General features: G+C 38.6%; 1 protein-coding gene and 1 pseudogene across 1 annotated transcript; both read right to left on the bottom strand.

The window, feature by feature from the left end:
* Positions 1-362: 362 nt before the first annotated feature.
* Positions 363-3,841, bottom strand: LOC113715648 (polygalacturonase-1 non-catalytic subunit beta-like; annotated as a pseudogene).
* An 8,329-nt stretch (positions 3,842-12,170) lies between these two features.
* LOC113716586 (polygalacturonase-1 non-catalytic subunit beta-like) lies at positions 12,171-14,651 on the bottom strand. The gene is made up of 2 exons (XM_027240977.2): positions 14,431-14,651; positions 12,171-14,232 (listed from the first exon to the last, which is right to left on the bottom strand). The coding sequence occupies exons 1-2, from the start codon at positions 14,503-14,505 to the stop codon at positions 12,376-12,378; spliced, it is 1,932 nt and encodes a 643-aa protein (XP_027096778.1). The 5' UTR covers positions 14,506-14,651; the 3' UTR covers positions 12,171-12,375.
* Between the last annotated feature and the right edge of the window lie 5,110 nt (positions 14,652-19,761).

Here is a 19,761-nt window from a genome sequence, read left to right on the forward strand (position 1 = left end):
GGTGTTAAAAGTATTTTTAGTGAATATTATTCCGTAAAATTAGGAGTGAAACTTTTGATGTTAAAAGCACTCTTAACAAAAGTTTAAGTTTGATACTTTTAGAATAGCTTTTGTGATTCAAAAAAATAGAACAATTAATGGAATCATTTTATCCTATATTATCAACTAAATAAATAGATAAATATATTTTTAAAAATTTTCAAATTACACATTGTCCAATACAATAAGTACTTATTGAATTATGTATTTAAACAATATATATTTAAAAGCATGTAAGCACATACTAAGCACTTTTATTAAAAGCTCTATTAAAAAAAGAAAAGTACTTTTCAATAAACTAACGCAATTCCAAACCAGCCTTTATTGAGAGAGTTCAAACACGGGAACTCATTTTTGGCCCACCCGTAGTTAAAAACCATCTTAAAAATTTCGTGCAAAGTTCAATCAGCCACAGCCCAAGTCATGTCATTCTTAAGGCAAACCTCAATCTTCCCAGGACCCGAACCCAGAGCAATGAAAGCTCCATGACCGGGGCTCCAAGATGACGTGTCAACGTGACAGATGGCAACTCCGCGGTTGACTTTGTCCTTCGTCTTCGGGTCAAGGATATCCGCTTCGTAGACCCGCACTTTTGGTACCGAATGGCAATAGTACAACAAGCACGGGAACAAACTCCGATGACAAGACACGGATTTGGTTACTTTCCCGCCGTTGATTCCTTTGACCGAACCTATCAGAATATTCCCCCTAGAGCCTCTAGTATTTTCAGTCGTTCGTACGACAACGTTTCGACCCAGCACTGAAGTTGCAAAGTCAATCATGTCCTCGCCGGAGCCAACGCACCTTTTGGTCTCCTCAGGGTTAGGAGTAGAGTTGTTAAATGAGTCGAGTCAAACTCAAGCATAGAACAATCGAGCTCGACTTGAACCTCTAATCACGCTAACTTGAGCTCGCTCGATTAGTAATTCGAGCTTCACAAGGCGTTCGAGATCGACTCGATATACTAATACAAAACTGCCCATCTAACTCCTTCTCCTCATCGTGCCCATCACAGTTGATATCTTCGCATTCACAATGCTTGCTTTCGTAATTTTTCTTGTAACTCTTCTTCTTGCTCTTGCTATTTGCCTTGCTCTTAGTCGATTCCACCTCTTACGTCTCCCACAATAAATCCATCCCTTCACCTTCATTGGCATTGTTTCTCTCCTCGAAAAGCTGCCGGGTGCGGCGTATGAATGGAGGCTGCGGGGTGTGGCGTGAGAATGGAGGCTGCGGGGTACGGCTGGAGGGTGACGGCTGTGGGACAGGAAAACGTAAGACCAGAAGAGGAAAGAAAATTAGGGCTACAGACGGAGACGGGAGATGACTTAAAGTACCACATATATATTGAAATGATGAAAATGCCCCTACTCTTCGAGCCGAACGAGTTTAAACGAGTGCTGAGTAGAGCTCGAGCTCGGATCGTTTGTCACTCTAAATGAGCCGAGCCGAGCTCTTATCGAGTCGGGTCGAGCTCGGCTCGCGAGATGTCCAGTTCGATTAACAACTCTAGCTAGGAGCTCTAGCTAAGAGCTCTCTCGCATAATCACATTCATTCAACGCATCAGAAATCATACGCCCGATTCCGGAATTCTCCCTAACATGAAAAATTTTGTTCAGCTCACCAATCTTGCTAGTTGAAAATGGTAATTTCGCGGCGATGACTCGGGGCAAAAACGACATTTTAGGCATCTTGTCCCGAATGTCAGGCATAGGCATCACTGTTCCACTCTTCAATATTTTCTCCCTGAAAAACTTTTCAGGCTCCACCTACTTATTATTATTAGTGTTAGGTTCAACTTTTCTGCCACCAGCTGCCTCCACAGTAGCCAAACCGTCCGAGCTTTCATTGACATATATCTTGAACGTGACACCATTTTTGAGAAATTTCTAAAATTATGATAATTTTTAAAAAAATTCTACAAATGGGACATTTTGTGTATGGTTTTCTATCCTTGGGGTCTTCGTATTGAGCAAATGCGAGTTCTTTTAACTCGCATTTGCTAAATGTGAAGTCCCCCTGAAATTTTCCACCACCGAAATAAAAAAAAAAAAAACAAAGGCAGACCTCGCATTTGTGAAATGCGAGGCAGCTGTGAAATGGCAATGGGCAATGGCAGCTGAGGCAGAAATGGCAACGCAATGGGTCACAAAATTGGTTGGGGATGATTGCTGAGGCAGAAATGGCAGCTGGCTGGCGTGCAAAATGGCGTCTGGTGGAAGCTCAGAAATCTGGTGGAAGGTCAACAATGATGGACAACAACCGACGAGAAAGAGAGAGAGTGAGGGATTTCGGGCAATTTCCTCTTGGAAGCTTGGACTGGTGTCTAGCTAAGCAAAGACAAGAGACAGTGAGCTAGATGTGCAAAGTTTCGTTCCAATTTCTGTCGCTCTGCTCACGGATTTGAATGCCGAATGTTTGATGTAAAGAACAGAGCTCTGTTTTTGGGTTTAGGTGAAAGAGACAAAGTAATGTCAGGTACTACCTCGCATTTTTTAAATGCGACGTCTTCGACCTCTTTTTTTTTTTTTTTTTTTTGTATTTCGATTGTTGGAAAATTCAGGGAGAGTTCGCATTTGGTAAATGCGAGCTCAAGGAACTCGCATTTGACAAATGCGAACAACCCTTTTACAGAATCCCTTACACAAAATGCCCCCTTTATAGAATTTTTTTAAAAATCATCATAATATTAGAAATTTCTCCACCATTTTTAGCATACTTCTTGAAACTGTAATTGTCACCGTAGATTTTAAATTCAATATGATGATTCTTGGCACCTTCCCCGTAAGAAGTGAATTGAACCGGACCCTTATTCACGGACCGACCATAGCTAGCAAAATTAGCCTTGGCGGCATTTGAGTCCTTAGCATAAGATTTGAAAAAATCAGCTCCAACATTCGTTTCATCACTATAACACTTGAATATTTCCGTGGCAGCATTACCTCCATCTCCATAGCTGGTAAAAGTGTTTTCTGGCACATTTCCACCAAACCTGTATGAAGTAAAAGTATCTTTAATTCCATTCCCCGATTTACCGTAGTTAGAAAAGCTCGAAAGAATGCCGTTTGAGCCATTCGTGTAGTGGTGAATTTATTTTCACTTTCAGTCCCCTTTTTAGTGTAGCTTTTGAAATCTTCCTCCCCGCTATTGCCATTGTTTATGTAGTTTGTGAAACCTTGATTCCGGCCACTGGCATCGTCGGAGTAGGAGGTGAAGTTCAGATTGGGGACGTTGACAAGATTCTGATAGTTGGTGAAGGTCCCCGCTCCGCCGGTGACGGTGTTGCCGTAAGTGTCGAAGGTTTGGTCAACCAAGTTGCCATCAATGTAGGTGGAGAACTTGTCGTCGTGGCCGAGGGAGCTGCGACTGTACCGACGGAAACTGTCGAGAGGGAGGAAGTCGTGGGAGTAGTTAACTCTTGAAGATACCCACTCCGCCGGGGCGGTCGGTGCCGTAGTTTATGAAGTTCTTGTCGCTATAGGTAACGAAATTAACATCGTTGCCGTGTTTTTCGAGGCTCGGGGATAAGTCCGGGAAGCAGAGGAGGTTGGCCTTGAAGCAGAAGGCTGGGACTGGGAGTGGAGTTGAGAAGGAGTTTTGATCGGTGAGTAGTTTTGAGAAAGTTGCCATTTGGACCGCGTTGAGTGGGAAGACTTTATTGAGGAAAAACCATGGCATTGGTAAGTCATTGGTGACTTGGGTTCTCCAACGACGAATCAAAGAAGCCTTTGCCGTGAATGGGTTTTCTCTGGCCAGCTTCAGGCCACCATCCGTCTCCGATCCGGACAAGCCCACCTGCATGGCTGCATCATCATAGTTAGCTAGGAAGGAATGCACCCAAAAAAATAAAAAATAAAAATAAAAAACATGCTCGAAGGTGTTATGCTGCCGTTGCACATCCTTCCTAGACAAGAATGAACATGAGATAGGAATTACTAAGGTTGCCGCTGCTTACATTGTAAAATGCTGCTTGGGAAATTAAACAGATGTAGGAAGAAGATTGGCTTGCGCATTTCTTTCGTAATCACTTGATCTCTTTCTTTTTATCCTGTAAGTGTGTAATAAGAAAGGAAGAAGAGCGTATTGTGATGGATGAGAATAGAGGGGCGCTTGATCTCCGGCATCGGAGTGTTGATTTTATAGTGAAAGCGGTGGTTTCCAATAATATGAGAAACGATTATTAGTACCTTTTTTTTTTTTGCACTTAAATAATTTCCTATATCCTGCAGTATCCTAAAATACTGTCTGACGTGGTTGGGAACTTAATTTGGCATTCGGAAATGTTCTTTTTAAAAAATTTTCCCCCTCTTTGTTAGTTGGTAGGTGGTGTTGGGGACAGGGGCGGATTTAAGGTGGGGGCACTGGGGGCATAAGCCCTCACTGCCCCCTTAAATTTCTAGAATACTTGTACAATTTTGATATAATTTTAAGTGTGCTCCCAGAGTTTTTTTAAACAGGATGTGAAAGAATTACATGATTTTTTAAATTAATTAATAAACTATAATTCTAAAAGATATGTGGGGCACAAATTCCATTTGAAATAAACTAAAAAAAATCTTTTCATTTCAACTAGCAAGTACCAATCATATCATTCACTTTCTTTTGAGTCCCACTCCCCAATTTTCCTTCCCTCCTCTGGGCCCCTATATTCCCCCCACCACCAAGAGTCACTCCCTTCCACAACCAAGCAGCTAGTTACTCTATCTTTTGATCAATTCATCCAATCATATCATTCACTTCCTTTGTCCTCACTTCCCAATTTTTCTTCCCTCCACTGGTCCCCCATTTTTCCTCCACAACCAAGAGCCATTCTTACTTCCACAACCAAATAATTATCAAAATATAAAAACTTGCAGTGAGCAATTGTAACTAGTTAGTTTGTTTTTGAAATAAAATTATTATTACATTAATAATTTTGAATTTGTCTTTTTATGTTTTTCATGGAATATATGCATCATTTGTACTTGTTGGTGAATTTTTTTTTTCTTGAAAAACTAGAAAAAGAGTAAGTAAAAAATTTTAGTATTGCTTTTGCCCCCACTAAAAATTTTTTCTGGCTCCGCCCCTGGTTGGAAATGATGAAACGGGAAGGAGAGTAAGCCAAAGGAAAGAGATGCAGATCACAACTATTTACCCATTTTGATTTCTGTATTATTTTTACCCATGCAGATCACATGTTGTATTCTTTTTTGATTTCTGGATTCACCGCCATGCCAAATTTTTCTGTCTTTTAAGGGTTAATTACACTTTGACACCTGAACTTGGGCCCTCATAATACTTTGCCCCCTTAAACTCCAAATATATACACTTTAGCCCTTGTGATCAACTTTTTAATGGGTTCAAGATGAACTTATAATTTTCATGACCAAAATATTCTTGGCTAATTCTTAAACACACATAATGATTGTAACATAATAAATAACTATTTCTTTAATAGTTGATAAATGCATCTAAACACAATTATGCTATACATTTTGATCTTTTAGCACTAAAATAAATTAGATAATTCATAAAAAAAGAAGTAAAAGCAATTCAATGTATTTATCGCAATGCCGATAGCAATACTTATTTTAAATGAAATAAAATAAATTAATGCATTTGGAATTAAAATTATTTACTTGTATTTTTTTATTGTAGCACTCTTTAATGTGTTTTATATGAGATAAAAACATTATCAAAAATAAAAATATATTGAAAAACATATTTAGAGAATTTTTATTTTTTAATAAGGTAAAATACAAACAAAATACAAATCAAGGTATGATTGTGGTATAAATTTACCAAATAGCATTTTATACTTGTGCAGATATATTAGGAATTTTTAAATTCTTTTTTTCTCCATCATACAAAACTTCAATTTTTTGGTATTATGCCATCTTTTATTTGTTAACTTTTTTAAGTCATATGACTTGGAGCTTTTTTCTAATAAGATGTTTCATATTTCAATTCAAAGTGCAGCATTATTCTAGAACTATTATATAAGGGCATTAAAGTCATTTTGTTAAAATTTTGGATGGAGAATTTTGGATGTTAAAATTTCCCTTGCTCATAAAATTATACTAACTACCTTTTGGTAGTGTGTGCTAGGTCATTTAGTCATTTCATGCATTCGCTTTTCTCTACTAAATAAATAATACACAGTTATTGTGGTACTCATTATATGATTTTGAGATTGATAATGCTAGGAATATGTTATACTACTAGAATATTTGCCAGCCAGGCACACCGTCTACAACCATAATTTAATATCATTCACGCCTTGGTATTGTACTTGTAATATAGATTTTTTTGTTGTCTGTCTGTCTGTCTGTCTGTCTGTCTAGGATAAATAATTACTCATGCGTACGTTCTTTTGATTTCATTAGCATATTTGTTCATCCTCCAATTGCAGCTTCCTATGAACCTTTGGAGTATCGAGATTTTGTTTTTGCCATGAATCAGTAACTCAACAGATAACCAACCGCGCGCCCCTTCTCGTGTTTTACGTTTTAATTGCGGCTTCGGCCCATCACTTGCATTTCCCAATTTTTTGGGTCATAAGCCCAGCGTGCAACCAATCCAGTGATAAGAGTTAGCAAAAAAACCATTTTAGGAAGCTCGCGTTTCTGGTGCAATCCTATTATTACTTTCTTTCGGCATTTAAAAGGTATGTCCTCCTTTCTCTGAATTTTGATAAATCACTACAACATAGGTTTCTTAACGAAAATAGGAGATCAATAGCATCACGTCAATGGAAGTACTCCATCTCTAAAGCATTAGGGCCTAAAACCAGAAGAGATTTAAAACAGCTTTTCTTTTTTTTTTTTTTGGCCCTCTGCAAAAGAGTACAACAATATGTAATTCGACTAAATGCTGCCACTTGGGAATCAGCTATTGATTCTTGAAGCGAATATTTAACTTGAGAGGCTTAAGACAAAAGCAACCATAGATGGATTTGATTCTTTTCCGAATCTTAAATTCCTCACTATTTGTAATCGTCTGGGTCCGATGTTTGACGTTAATTTGCTGGAATATTTGCACCGCAGCCGGACGCCTACATCTAATTAATAATGTTCTTGCTTGACAATTTTGTTCCTTATTCATTCATTAGTATGAATAGCATAGAATGTAGTACCCAAAAAACATATCCTGTGTTCCACAGTTAGCTGTTGAGGGAATTGACCCCGTGCCTGAAAACTTTAATGAAATGGTTGGTCGGAGTCGGACTATAATATTGATTTTACAGTCCCCCGTTCTTACCCAAATTTGGAAGAAACTCATAAAGGCAGACACTTGTGAGGGAGTAGGTACGTTATTGACTTGCAAAAAAGTTTTGGAAATACTAAGGTCATGAAACTATGAAAATCGTGTTCAATAAACTGATGGAAATCCATAGGATATTTTCCCGCTTTTCCCATCCAACAAATTTACAAACACCTCAATGCTCATAAGTGACAATTAATTTAGCGTGGAACCCAAAAATATCAGAACCTAACCTGTGGTTAAAATGTGATATCCTAAGTTAAGTGCTATAGGAATAGGACCAAAAATGTAAATAAAGTATGAGCATTTAAGTCGAAATTAATATATCAATTTTAGATTAACGCGTCAAAACACACACGCGCGTTTGCATCACATAATGATAAAGTATAACAAAATCATAAGTGACAAAAAATATATATATATATACAAGAACCTATATATGCTTGATACGACTTCCTAGTTTCTAGGGCTTAAATAATCTCTTTCCACCCAATACTTATTATACTCATTCAAGTCTACATTGCAATATTCAGCATAATGTGACGCAACACAAGAAAGGAAAAGGCAATTAGCGCAAAAAAAAAAAAAAAAGAAAGAAACATTAGCGGGTAAACCCAAAGAGATTTAAAACAGCTTAATTTGTAGTACTCCCTTCGTCCCACTTTGATAGTCCCGTTTTCCTTTTTCGTCTGTTCCAAATTATATTCCACTTTCCAATTGAAGAATATAGTTGTATTTTAATTTTTCTAAAATACCCTTATTTAATGTAAGTGGTTGTTACTATAAACCTACCCCATTTAATAAGAGTTGATTTTATTTTTTTTTATCATCAATTCAAGTTCCTATAAAATTGTACTCTATTTAATGTGAGGGTGTTTTAGAAAAATGGCAATCTAAATTTACTTTTTTAATAAAATTAATTATTTTTTTTAAACTGTGTGAAAAAAGAAACAGGACTATCAGAGTGGGACGAAGGGAGTAGTTCTTTTTCCCTGTCCAAAACAGTACTTACTATGTAAGTAGACTGAAGCTTGCCTCTCTGGCAATCATAATGATTCTACTTTTGAAGACGAAAACATTTATAGATTTGATTCATCCCAATCTTTGATTCCGCTTGCTCAAGTAATCGTCTTCATTGAGTTGGAAAGTGCAAGTTTGATGTTCGCTTGAATATTTTACGTTGTAGGACACGTGCATTGAACGCGTAATTATCTTTTGACAATTTACCCCTCAATAATTATTGCTACAATCATCATTCAATGCATTGAAAATGGCTGCCTGACCTGAGTAGTATACGATAGTGGTAGTATACGCTGCTCTTTTAAGTAGCTGTTGAGTGAATTGACGCTCTACCTCAAAACTGGAAAAGATGCACGTGTTATTAAATGGTTGGTTGAATTCAATTATCCAAATTAGGCAGGAAAGCATTAACGCAGAAACACTGACAGGCAGCAGGTTTGCGGAAACCAATTTGTGGAACCTTCCCCAGTTGCCAACGTAACTAGCAACTCACTCTCATCACAACACAACTTGGACATGATTTCAAGTTCGTAAAGTTACAAATGTCATGTCCCACAGCCAGCCTAATTAATCATTCGGAGGACATGCATTAATAATCGGTCCTTCCGGTTTTGTCTAAGCCCGAACTGATCTTGTGCATATGTCCTTCCGGTCTTGTGCAGTAAGCAAATGCGCCATTAGGTTTATCCCCGCACAGCAGTGCTAGTAGTAGAATGTCAGCGTACTAAATTTCGAGACTCCGTTTGGATTGCTACCTTTTAAAGAAAAATTTGTACATTTTTCACAATTATATATTTTTCAATCGTTGTCCCATTACGCACACACCAACTAGCTAGTAGCATACGTATTTTTTTATAAAAACTCCTAAAAATAACTACTCAATCGGGACCTATTAAATTTCTCCTAAATTTTGCATACGTGTGAGCAATCATGCTATGTAAGGCTAAGTCAAGTTATGATTAGCGCGCAACAAATTTTTTTGAAAGAAAAATTTTTCCATAAAGGCATTTGATAAAAAAAAATAATAATAATAAATTGAAGCGTCCGAATCTTGACAGTAAGGATCAAGATCAATACGGATGGAAGAACTGCAAAGCTGGATGGGGCATGGTGGCAAGAGATAGGCATGGAAAGCTGATGGGATCCTGGGCGTGTCCAACTACAAGCTGTGCAGCGATCAGGGAAGCAATGGTATTGGCCAGGCGTGAGGGATGGAGGGAGGTGGAGTTTGAATCTGACTGCAAAACTGGCGGTAGATAAGATCAATGCATATGAAGGGGAGATTAGTATAGCTACTATACTGGCTGATATATGGAGATTGGAAACTGAATTTGATAAATGGTGTTTTTCCTTCACTAGAGGGTCAAACAAACTCTTCTATTAGAATTGATACATATTGTTGAATGGAAGTGTGACTTCCCAGCATGGCTGCTGGAGCTAGCTCAAGCAGATTTGGAGGAGCAAAGGCCCTGACTTTGCTTACGAGTAATCTGATGTTGCCGTTTGGAGCAAAAAAAATCTTGACAGTAAGGACTACGGTCAGGTTATAGCGAGTTCCGGCTCTATTATATGTGAAGTCTGGACCATGGCCGCCCCGCTTAAACGGGCATCTCTTTCCGCAGCCGAAGGTACTTCTCAGGGTCACCCTCCATCGGTTGCAATCATGTGGTCCTTTTCAATTTTACATTTGGGTCTCATGAAACATCGCTTTGGACTTAACCTGCTTAATAAAATTTATTAAAACTCAAAGTGGGTTTTCGGAAGCGCAATTCCCAGGGCCACAGGTATGATATGTATATATATATGTATGTATATACAGCAGCTATTTTGTTTCCAAGTTTCTGAAGGCAGTACAATTTGTCCTTTATCATGTGGAGCAATGGAAGAGGTAAAGATTCGCGGGCATTCATGTTTTCTCAACAAAAAAAGAAGTAGAGCCGCAACGTTGGCATCAATAAATCCGTCATAATTATTATCAAAAAATAAATATATAAATCCGTCATAATTACGTCTATTCCCTTCTCCTCTGCGTCGTTCTTCTTTAACAAATGATATGAGATGATGGATGGGCAGCAAATATGATCTTTTTTTTTTTTTCTTTTTCTTTTTCCTTTCCCAGGAAGGAAGGAAGCGAAGCGAGAGATCTTACATTCACGAGGATAATCTATTTATAATTCCTTCCATCTTAACTCATACATGATTTGGATGAAGAAATTAATTTACGAATTTTTCCAACCGCATCCACTCAAAAGAGATAAAGAACTACTCCCTCCGTCCCACTTTGATAGTCCTGTTTCTTTTTTCACACAGTTTAAGAAAAAATAGTTAATTTTATTGGAAAAGTAAATTTAGATTGCTATTTTCCTAAAATACCTTCACATTAAATAGAGTACAATTTTATGGGAACCTGAATTGATGGTAAAAAAAGAATCAACTCTCATTAAATGGGATAGGTTTATAGTAATAATAACTTTACATTAAATAAGGGTATTTTAGAAAAATTAAAATACAACTATATTTTTTAATTAGAAAGTAGAGTATAATTTGGGACAGACGAAAAAGGAAAACAAGACTATCAAAGGAAAACTCTGAAAATGAAGAGCCAAAGAAAAAAAAAAGAAAAAGGAAAATAAAAATAAAAGCAATACACAAGGAAAGAAAAGGCAGCAAACACTTACAGCTGGCACATGGCCTATCCCATGCATTATAGAAGTACACTATTGGCGGTCTCAGGACCACAAAAATTGTTGCCACAAAAGCTTTATACACGTGAATTACATAGTATCATCTTGTCTTTAGCATAAAAAAAAAAAAAAAAACTAACAACGAAAATAAAAAAGAGTTTCTAGTAGTAGTAGCAGTAACTGTACAGTTCTGCATATCATTTTGGTTTCTAGTCCTCCAGCGAGCGTGGTGTGGCTGCCGCGGCCTCTTTTTCATAATTTGATTTTTATCTTTCTTTGGTCAGAATTCAGATTCAGATGGCATTTGGTGTGCCCTCCGGAACTTCTTCATTTCTTAAATTCTCCGTGCATGGTCACTTGTCTGTCTATCTATCTTTGCATGGGTCGCAGGCAACAAAAGCATTTACGCGAAAACAACACAAGAAAGGGGCCAGCAGCATAAGTGTGACTCGTCGCCCATACAAATTACTCCCCACTCTCAACTTTGTATGTACCGTAGAATATGGCTACTGCTGCCAGCCTACCATCAAAGCCAGCAAACGTATGGCCCAATCACACTTGTGTGTGAATGTCACCATCCAATGAGAGTCGCGTTTCAACAACTTACAAAATATATATATATATATAGATTAATCTTTCTTGCATTGATAATTTATACACTAACAGCGGCGTTTGATAGATGAGAGGAGTGTATATATATATATATTTGCATTTCAAAATGATTTTCTCGGCACAACACATTCTTTCGAGTAATAAAATGTTAGACTATAAAAGAAATTATTATTTAAGAGTGCAAATATCACTTGACGAGCTTGCTTGTTGCCAACATTGCACCGTCAAATAAACATTAATGCATTTTGTTTGAATAGTGTATTATTTGAAATATTATTTGGAATAATTACTGCAACACTTTTTGTGATGTGATGTATGTGAGATAAAAAGGTGATTGGGAATATAAAAATGTAGGGTTGGAAAATGTGTTTGTGATGCATGCGAAATATTATTTGAAATAATTCTGATATCCAAACACTTTATTGTTGTAATATAAGCACAAAATTACGCTGGGGATGGATTCCGTCGGAATAGGAAAATGATCAATGCATCGCATGAAAGCAACTTGTGATTGAATAACAGAGCACTAATTACTAGCAGTACTTATCAAGAAAGTTGAACTTGACAAATCCTTTTTGACGAACGTAAACATAATTTGAATATATTTATAATATGAGAGGAGTAAATGGAATTTACCGAGCACAGACCAGACCAGGGGCTCGCTTTTAGCAACACTTACCTGGTTTGATCGGAGCCGTCACAAAGATGAGATTACTGGACTAGTGGTCTAGTGCTTGACTAGTAGCAGGGTACTTATTACTCTCAAATGAATCTGGATCAATCGGCGATGGTCCAAGTCATATCGTTCTCAAAGATCCAGTGGCAAACCTCGATCTTACCGGGACCCGAACCCAGAGCAATGAAGGCTCCGTGACCGGGGCTCCAGGACGACGTGTCCACGTGACAGATGGCAACTCCGTGGTTGATTTTGTCCTTGGTCTTTGGGTCAAGTATATCCGCTTGGTAAACCCGAACTTTAGGTACTGAATGGCAGTAATAGAGCAAGTACGGGAACAGACTCTGATGACAGGACACTGATTTTGTGACTTTTCCACCGTTGATTCCCTTGACACTCCCGATCAAGATGTTTCCACCTGAGCCTTGGGTGCTCTCAGTGGTCCGAACGCCGACGTTTCGACCCAGAACTGAAGTTGCAAAGTCGATCATGTCCTCCCCCGACCCGACGCACCGCTTGGTCTCCCCGGGGCTCGGCGCTCTCTCGCATTCGCCCAGCGAATCCGCCATCAGCCCCGCCATCTTGGAATCATCCGCTGCATGGAAGATTTTCTTCAATTCCCCAATCTTGCTGGTGGAAAAGGGTAGTTTCGACAGGATCACCCGGGGCAAAAACGACCTTTTGGGCATTTTATCCTTGATATCGGGCATTGGCATCACAGTTCCAGTCCGCAACATCTTCTCCCTGAAAAACTTCCCGGGCTCAACCCACCTGTTATTTACCCTTTTCCCACTAGCACCCGCCTTCTCTGCGGCCAAACTGGCTGTGGAGCTGCTGCCGCCGCTGGTGTCATTCCTGTAACTCGCAAAAGTGACGCCACTTTTAGCGTACTCCTTGAACGTGTTATTCACACCATATATTTTGAAGCCAACGGTCAGGCTCGAGGCATCCTTGCCATAGCTGGTGAATCTATCGGATCCTTCGTTGAAAGATTGACCGTAGTTGACGAAATTGGCCGTGGCCGCATTGGACCCCTTTGCATAAGATTGGAAGGAGTCATCTCCCACGTTGGACTGATCCCGATAATTGGTAAAAGTTTCAGTAGCGGCATTTCCTCCGGGGCCATAATTATTGAAATTGTTTTCCGGGACATTCCCGTTGGACCCATAAGAGGAGAATTTATCGGTGGCAGCATTCGCGGTTTCACCGTAATTTTTAAAGTTGGAGCCGACGACGTTAGAGTTATTGCCGTAGCTGGTGAAATCGTTCTCCGCTCCATTACCATTTTTGCCGTAGCTGGTGAAACCTTCGTCCCCGGCATTGGCATTGGTTGCGTACCCCTTGAAGCCCTGCTTCCGGCCATTGGAGCTGTCCGAATACGAGGTGAATTTGAGGCCTGGGACGTTGGAATTGTCGTTGTAGTTCTTGAAGTCGCCGGCCCCGCCGGTGGCGGCGGTGCCGTAAGTGTTGAAGCTCTGGTCGACAACGTTGGCGTCGAGGGCGTAATTGGTGAACTTGTCGTCGTGGCCGACGGAGTCACGGCTGTATCGGCGGAAGGCGTCGACGGGGATATTTTCACCGTTGGTGTAGTTTTTGAAAGAGTCAACACCTCCGGCTCGGTTGGTGCCGTAATTGGTGAAATTCTGGAAGCTGTACGAGGCGAAATTCACGTCCCCGGTGTGCTTTTCGAGGCTGGGGGACAAGTCGGGGAAGCAAATGAGATTGGCTTTGGAGCAAAACGCGGGGAGTTGGGCGGGCAAGGAGTTTTGATCGGCGAGTTTTGAAAACGTCGCCAGTTGCACGGCGTCCAATGGCGAGGCCTTGTTGAGAAAAAACCACGGCTTTGGCAAGTCATTGGACACTTGCTTTTTCCAGTAACGAATCAACGAGGCCTTTGCCGTGAACGGGCTATCTCCGGCCAACTTCCGGCCGGATTTCCCTGCTCCGGCAATCCCCACCTGCATTATCACGCCGATTAATATGGCATATCAGTTATGTGGGCTCTACAGATTGATTGATTAGTAATAATGTACATTGTCCACGCGTGCAAATTCAGAGAAAAGAGGAAATACATGAATAAAAATTCGAGATAAATAGAAAAAGAATTGTACTCCTACTGAAAAAGGTTAAGAAGGGTAGATGATGCACAAACTTACACCGGAGGATGAAGCAACGGACAAGAAGAGGAGGCAGAGGAGGAGGGAGGGAGGCGCAGTAGTGGGCTTGAGCATTTTTGGCTTCTCTTGATTGCTTTAAAGGTGGTGGCAACAGAGGAAGGAAGGGGTGGGTGGAATGTTATGGTTTTGGATTGGAGGCAGAGCTTTTATACTGCAAAATTTTTGAGGCAGGGCACGGAACTGAACAGCGAAGGATGGACTGCGGTGGTGGGGGCTTTAAATAGCAGGGTTATGAATTATGATGATATGTTTTTAAGGGAGGGAGGGAAGGTAACAAAAATCAAAAGAGGAGATTTGTAGCAGAATTTGCTTTACTCCTTTTGCTTTTATGGAAATTCGAAATGTTTTGTTAAGTTTTTAATTAAGGCTAGTGGTTTGGTTTAAGGAACTAATCTATGCTTTCGCTTTCTAAATTTTTCAATTATATATTTATATGCCTTCGCGGTTAGATCGAGTTTTTCGCAACAGAATATTTTTACTACCTTTTGCTAGTACTACCATATAAGATTTGGTGAGTGATTCACAGAATTCAGAAACTTTTAAATGCTTTCTATTTTCAGCGTTGTTGGGTATTTTATATATTCCTCTGGGCTTAGCAGACAACTTTACGGGTTTTTCAATACTAATATACCCTCTCGGTGTCAGTAGTACTGTTGACGTGGCGTCTACTTTTCAGTCAAACAGGCTTTTGCAAAAAAAAACAAAACATATTACGATGATTTATTCACTAACTTTTGATTAGTTGCTGAAAGCAATAAAAATCACCAGGCAAAGCTCTGATGACGGATCCTATGTGAGTAAAGTTTAGACATCAAATTTTGAAAAAGTCGTGAGTTAGATATCTCAAATTTCATTGGAAGAAAAGTCATTCGCAGATATCTTAAATGCATGTAGGTTTGGAGCAAGTGTATCACACAAGTAAATGGCTGCTGTTCTGTATTTTCTTTCTTATTTACACATAACTAATGTAGCAAATACTTGCATGATTGAATGGGCCACTTTTACTCTTTTTTTTTTTTTTTTTGCGATAAGGATGAATAAATTATAGGGATAATCGACGATACACAAGCTATGCTTTTCATCATTGCTCGTTTCATTACTATTAGTAATCTTTTTAATTGAGTTCAGACAGTAAATTGTCTTGTTTTTTTTTTTTTTTTTTTCTGTCAAGAAGTCAATTGACTCTTACTGACTCAACAAACCTAAACCCCAGAGCATACTCCAAAAGCCGGCAACTCTTGGAGCAGCCCCAGGAGACTTATTTACCCAGCAATCCCCAACCCCTTCCCCGATGTGGGACTAGAACTCACTCAACCACCCTACTACTAAGAATTAACTAACCCCCAAGTGAAATTGAAAAGACTCTTACTGACTCAACAAACCTAAATCCCAGACCATACTCCAAAAGCCGGCAACTCTTGGAGTAGCCCCAGGAGACTTATCTACCCAACAATCCCCAACCCCTTCCCCGATGTGGGACTAGAACTCACTCAACCACCCTGCTACTAAGAATTAACTAACCCCCAAGTGAAATTGAAAATGAGCTTCGTCTTTTTCTGTTAAGAAGTCAATTGACTCTTACTGATTCAACAAATCTAAACCCCAAAACATACTCCAAAAGCCGGCAACTCTTGGAGCAGCCCCAGGAGACTTATCTACCCAGCAATCCCCAACCCCTTCCCCGATGTGGGACTAGAACTCACTCAACCACCCTGCTACTAAGAATTAACTAACCCCCAAGTGAAATTGAAAATGAGCTTCGTCTTTTTCTGTCAAGAAGTCAATTGACTCTTACTGATTCAACAAACCTAAATTGTCTTGGTAACGCACGAACAACTTCAAGACGTCACTTGAGAGCCACAAATCAAAGAAATGAAATCTTATAGCAGCGTTTGCTCACAAACTGCAAACGGGGGGGCGTCGTTGCTAGGTTTGTCACAGATTTAGCAACACGAAGTAAGAGCGTGCAAAATCGAACAATTTCAATTTATCCATCAAATTCGAATTGAATTCGAAATTTTTGAAATCAGTAATTCGAAATTCGGCATTGAATTCTATATTTTCGATTTTGAATTATGTGACTTTGGTTCGAATTTGGTATTGGAGTTTTTGAAATCGGAAATAGAAATAGAAATTTTCGATTTCAATTTCATTTTATAATATATATATTGTTATATATAGTAATATTTTTATAATATATGTAATATAAAATTTATATTATATAACAATAAATCTAACAAAAAGAAAAAAAAAAAGGAAAAAAGGTTTCCGAATCCGGTGAATTTGGAATTGAATTCGAATTCGGAAACTAGTGACTTTGAAATTGAATTCGGTCAGTAATTCTAGTGTCAAATTTTCGAAAAATCTCGAATTCAAATTCGTTGCACACCCTTAGCACGAAGGATTGTCGCTTGTGCAGGCCTTCCGTGTGCTCAAACTTCAAAGCGTGGGATAGTGAATTGGAGTGGCTTGTTAATTTGGGATTGAGATGAGAAAAGTGGTGGGTATATTAGTTAGTCATGGTCTGGTTCTTTTTTTTTTTTTTTTCCTTTTTTCAACCAAATCGGGGAGATAAAAAGCTGAGTGATCCTGGTAACGAGACCATTCTGCCCCTAACAATAACCATTACTTTTTTAGTTAATTATGATAAAGATTTTTAGGTCGACTTCCAAACTCTTCTGTTTTCCTTACGGTAGCATTTTTGCTTCAACTTTAAAACTTTTTTATTTTCTCTACGTAGAGTTAGGAGTCATCCCTTAAGCTAAAAAAAAAAAAAACAAAAAAACAAAAGGTGGGGCCTAAAGTTGAGAGGAGTCACAGTTGAGGTGAATATTGTTGGTGACTCAAAGAAGCCGCGTTAGATTGCAGATGGCAGCAGAGGTTGCTTGGCAGCGTTTTCCATTGATATATATATATACACACACACACACAACAATCCTAACGCGTTTAGTTTGTAATGTTTTTTTGTTTTATGCAGCGAATTGTTTCTCAAACTTTATGTGATCCACTCATGAAGTTTGAGTCACACTCCCTCAAGTCCACTCACCAGTACTGCACTGCTCCTATTCTTCCCAACCATTTGCATTATATGCATTACATACATTTAATGGTGATAAATTTGGTGTTGTACATCTAGGCCAGGGACAAAAACCCGTGACAATGCCAAAATCTATAATTTATTCTCGGCGGAGCAGACCTATCTTCTTCTTCTTCTTCTTCTTCTTCTTCTTCTTCTTCTTCTTCTTCTTCTTCTTCTTCTTCTTCTTCTCTCTCTCTCTACTTGCTTGTTCAATTGTTCCCATACTATTTTTTTTTGGCTTACAAACCAAGCCAGCATTTTTACAACCTGCAACTATCAATTCAGATGAGCAGTCTATAAATGAGGATATGTTCTTCTCGATACTTTAATAACTCTTTTTGTTTATCTACTTCCAGCTATGGAACTAACAGGGGACTAATGGATTTAAGTTTGGAAGAATATATTCTAGTTGTTAGCTCCCCAAAAAGCGAGAAAGAACTCCCACTTTCTCCACCCCAAAGGAGAGAAACAGAAAGGAAGAGTGATATGATAGTGAAGTGATAAGAAATGTTTTCAACATACTGTTTCATCACGGAATGCAAAAGATTCTGTGTGGTGAGATATAATCCTGCTTATGGTTGGATTTATGGATAATATTTGGATCCTGCAATATTTTTTTACTGTCATCGCAGGGCTATTCAAGTTTTCCGGCCAGTTCTGCTGCAACATTTTTCTCGTGGCCCAACTTAAATTTGGTGAACTGAAAACTTTGGTTGACAAAGAAATCAGCCATCGAGTCTCGACTCCGTTCTGGTTTTGCCGCAGTGAATGGCAAGAATGATCACTAAACCATCTAAAATAGCAAGATTTGACCATTGAACCTTTTTTTTTTTTTTTTTGTTTACCATAAAGATCATTCAACTCCTTGAAACGGGTATTTTGGGTCACTCTTTGCTAAACCGACCGACCGGAAATGATTTACAATTTAGGACATTTTTACCTCTGAAAAACCTAGAATACCAGGTTAAAAAAAGGTGCTTCATTTTGATTGGTTTACTGGTTAAATTAGTCAACATGATCCAAAAGATCGATTTTAAAGGGTTAAGTGACCTTTTTGGCCAAAGAAAAAGTTTAGTGACCGGACCATGCGGTTTTAAATAGTTTAGTGATTATTTTAACCATAAAAATCTCTTCCAAATAGGACAAGCTAGATACAAAATAAGTTACAGTAGCATTTTTTAAAACATGATTAACTAATTTATTGCTTTTCTCACGGGAAGTGAACAAGCAATAGTCCATAATCAATTTAGTATAAATTGGGCACGGTGACGTCTTGATTGTCACTTACTGAATTTAATTATTTTGCGAGATTTTGCACCAACAAAAAAATAAAAAAATAAAAAATTGGAGACCTTAATTGACATTCAATGTCCTCAAAGAAGCATTTAATGTTCTCAATGCAAAACGACGTGTAAGTAGCACTCATCACAAAAATCATTCATCTTGAAAGGAAAGATTTAAGAATTCCTAGTCTACATCTCCAATTTTTTAAACCATTCTCTCTCTCTCTCTCTGGCTTTTTTCCATTGAATCGCATCAAGGGTATTAGCTAACAACCATCGATCCCATGCTTTTTTTTTTTTTGACACAATTAAGTGAAACTTATACATACGAATAATCGTTACCTCGCAACATATCCTTTCTTCTTTGCTAATTAGGAAAACAAAATAATATATGTTTTATCTCTTAGCCACGTTCATAAGAAAGAAATCCCGAGTTGTTTTCATGTGCAAGTCATTGACTTTCTAAACCAAAAGACAAACTTGTGGCTATGTTCAACTGTATGTACTATTCTCTACGAAGCAATTTGAACACTCATAATTTATTAGGACAGGCAAAATTATTAGTGGATCATTTCCCCGGTTTTGCACTCTGTTTGGTAATTTTCTTCGATCTTACGTACGGCTACTAGCATGCGAAAGGGAGTATTTGAGATCTTACGCCATAAAAATTGTAGTATACTCCTATTTCAATTATATCCAAGGCAGCGTCATAATCGTTCAGAGCTGGATAGTTATCTGATACAACAACATGCATTCATGGCATTATCCACATTTTAATAAACCCATTGTCCCTTAGCTTAAATTATTGTGTATCATCCTGAAGCAGCAGAAATTCAAAACATGCTCAAATTCATCGGGAGGTAATCAAACAATCGGTATCTGGGAAGGTCTTCGCATTAATGTTGCTGCCTGCCTGCCTGCTATTATTTTCTGAGATCAAGTCATCAC

This window comes from Coffea arabica, chromosome 11c (genome assembly GCF_036785885.1).
Source record: "Coffea arabica cultivar ET-39 chromosome 11c, Coffea Arabica ET-39 HiFi, whole genome shotgun sequence".
In the NCBI taxonomy this organism is placed as follows: Eukaryota; Viridiplantae; Streptophyta; class Magnoliopsida; order Gentianales; family Rubiaceae; genus Coffea; species Coffea arabica.